This window comes from Melanostigma gelatinosum, assembly GCF_949748355.1.
Source record: "Melanostigma gelatinosum genome assembly, chromosome: 21".
NCBI classification, from domain to species: Eukaryota; Metazoa; Chordata; class Actinopteri; order Perciformes; family Zoarcidae; genus Melanostigma; species Melanostigma gelatinosum.
The window spans coordinates 12,137,005-12,139,099 of NC_136654.1; the positions used below are offsets into that span (position 1 = coordinate 12,137,005).

At 46.7% G+C, this 2,095-nt stretch overlaps 1 protein-coding gene across 1 annotated transcript; it reads left to right on the forward strand.

Moving 5' to 3' along the window:
- Positions 1 to 360: 360 nt before the first annotated feature.
- On the forward strand, positions 361 to 1,158 carry LOC306794532 (high choriolytic enzyme 1-like; the record flags this gene model as incomplete). The annotated part of the gene is made up of 1 exon (XM_079292639.1): positions 361 to 1,158. One exon carries the CDS (start codon positions 361 to 363, stop codon positions 1,156 to 1,158), a length of 798 nt encoding a protein of 265 aa, XP_079148765.1.
- Positions 1,159 to 2,095: the final 937 nt, after the last annotated feature.

Consider the following 2,095-nt stretch of genomic DNA (forward strand, 5'->3'; position numbering starts at 1 on the left):
AACATCATTTAGCTACAGCTGAGAACATTTGCAGATATTGGTCTCACAAAGTTAATTGTGAAGTGTTTTTGGTTGAAGACAATTCAAGATGTCTAGCTACACAAGACCCACCCAGTAACCCCTCTGTGTTCATCCACCTGATCAACAGAGATAACACACCATGTTTGAACAGTAGGTTTGTCTGTGGAGTCCTCCCTGGAGAGGTTTACTTAGGCCTAGCAGTTTGGACCCCAACCCATAATCCTCCTGCAGACACACCTGTATAGGAGAGTATAAAGAGCCTGGACTGAACTGAGTCAAACATCAAGCTTCAAGGACTCTCTCCACATCAGCTCCACAGCCACCAGACCCAACATGAATATGACTTCCTCTGCCAACCTGCTGCTGCTCCTGTTCGGCCTCTCTCAGGCCTATCCTATAATGGAGGAAGGAAGCGGAGCAGAGGCCCAAGTGGACGAAGATGACACCGTCGACATCAGCACCAGGATTCTGACCTCCAACAACGGCACCAATGAGATTCTGTTGGAAGGAGACCTATTGGCTCCCAGTACCAGAAACGCCATGACGTGCTGGTCCCAGAAGTGCCTGTGGAAGAAAGCCTCCAACGGCCTGGTGACGATTCCCTTTACCATAAACAGTCAGTTCACCAGCAGGGAGAGGCAATCGATCGACCGCGCTATGAAGGCCTACCACAGCAGCACCTGCCTCCGCTTTGTCCCCCGTCGGAACGAGAATGACTACATCAGCGTTGAGAACAAAGCCGGATGCTTCTCCTCTCTGGGCAGAACGGGAGGCAGACAGGTGCTCTCTCTCAACAGGCAGGGCTGCGTCTACTATGGCATCATCCAGCACGAGATCAACCACGCTCTGGGCTTCCAGCACGAGCAGACCAGGAGCGATCGCGACAACTACGTCCGGATCAACTGGGAGAACATCAACCCGCAGATGGCCTACAACTTCCACAAGCAGGACACCAACAACCTGAACAGTCCCTACGACTACTCCTCCATTATGCACTATGGAAAAACAGCGTTCTCCATCCAGCATGGGAAGGACTCCATCACTCCCATCCCAAACCCAAATGCCCAGATCGGCCAGAGGAAAGGCATGTCCCACTGGGACGTCAAGAGGATCAACCTGCTTTATGGGTGCCAATAACAAAGCTTCCAATCCCTTCTGATCCAAAGTTATTATTCAGCAAAACAATGGAAAGGTTTTCCACTTATCTGTACTTCTTCAAAAACAACAAGAACCTGCGATCATCGGCAGCTATAGATTTCAGTTCCTGTGACAGTATTCTGTCTGTCATTTCTACAATATCTGTAATAAAGTTAAGTCAAACAAAATAAAAATAAAGTTGATTAGCAGCATTTGTGTGTCTCCATTCCCCTTTTTGTTTCCACCTTTGATTGTGTCATTTGGCCTTCTTTTCCCTCCATACCTTTTGATTGATTATGACTTCGTAATGTCCCACTGAGGCCACTGTGTTGTGACAAATCAGCTTTCAAACACCTGAGTAAAAACCCTTGATGAATTATCAATAGTTTTTTTTCAGTATTCTCAACAGTACAGGACGTGCGTGCTTTCAGACAGTGCTGTTAAGCCTTCCAATGCCAAAGCCACCTGGTTGGTGAGGGGAGATGTTGGGCTGCTCACTTAGAGAGCAGAAACTTGAGGTTAAGTGATTACAATCAGCGATTTACCATGAATGAGTAGACATGAACAAAAGTGCTGCGACAAATAGGTCGCACTGACCAGAGCATCTGTGAGATTGACTTTATTAATCTTAGCCAGCAATGGTTTGAGGACAGCACTGCCCTGCTTGCAATGTATAGGCTTTAGCCAGCAATGGTCAGCAGTGACCTGAATAAGAACAGATTGAGCAAAGACTATGTGGCTAGTGTACTGGAATGACAAGCATGACATTTGATAGATTTCGCCAAGCAGGAAGTCTCCATTACCTGCCCCTTTTAATTAATCATACCTCACTCATAAGACATTGAATCGATTTAACCAAAAGAGGTCAGCAGTGACCTGAGAATTAGCAATGCGATGGATCTGACAGTACTTCGATATACGATGAATATGATGTCAC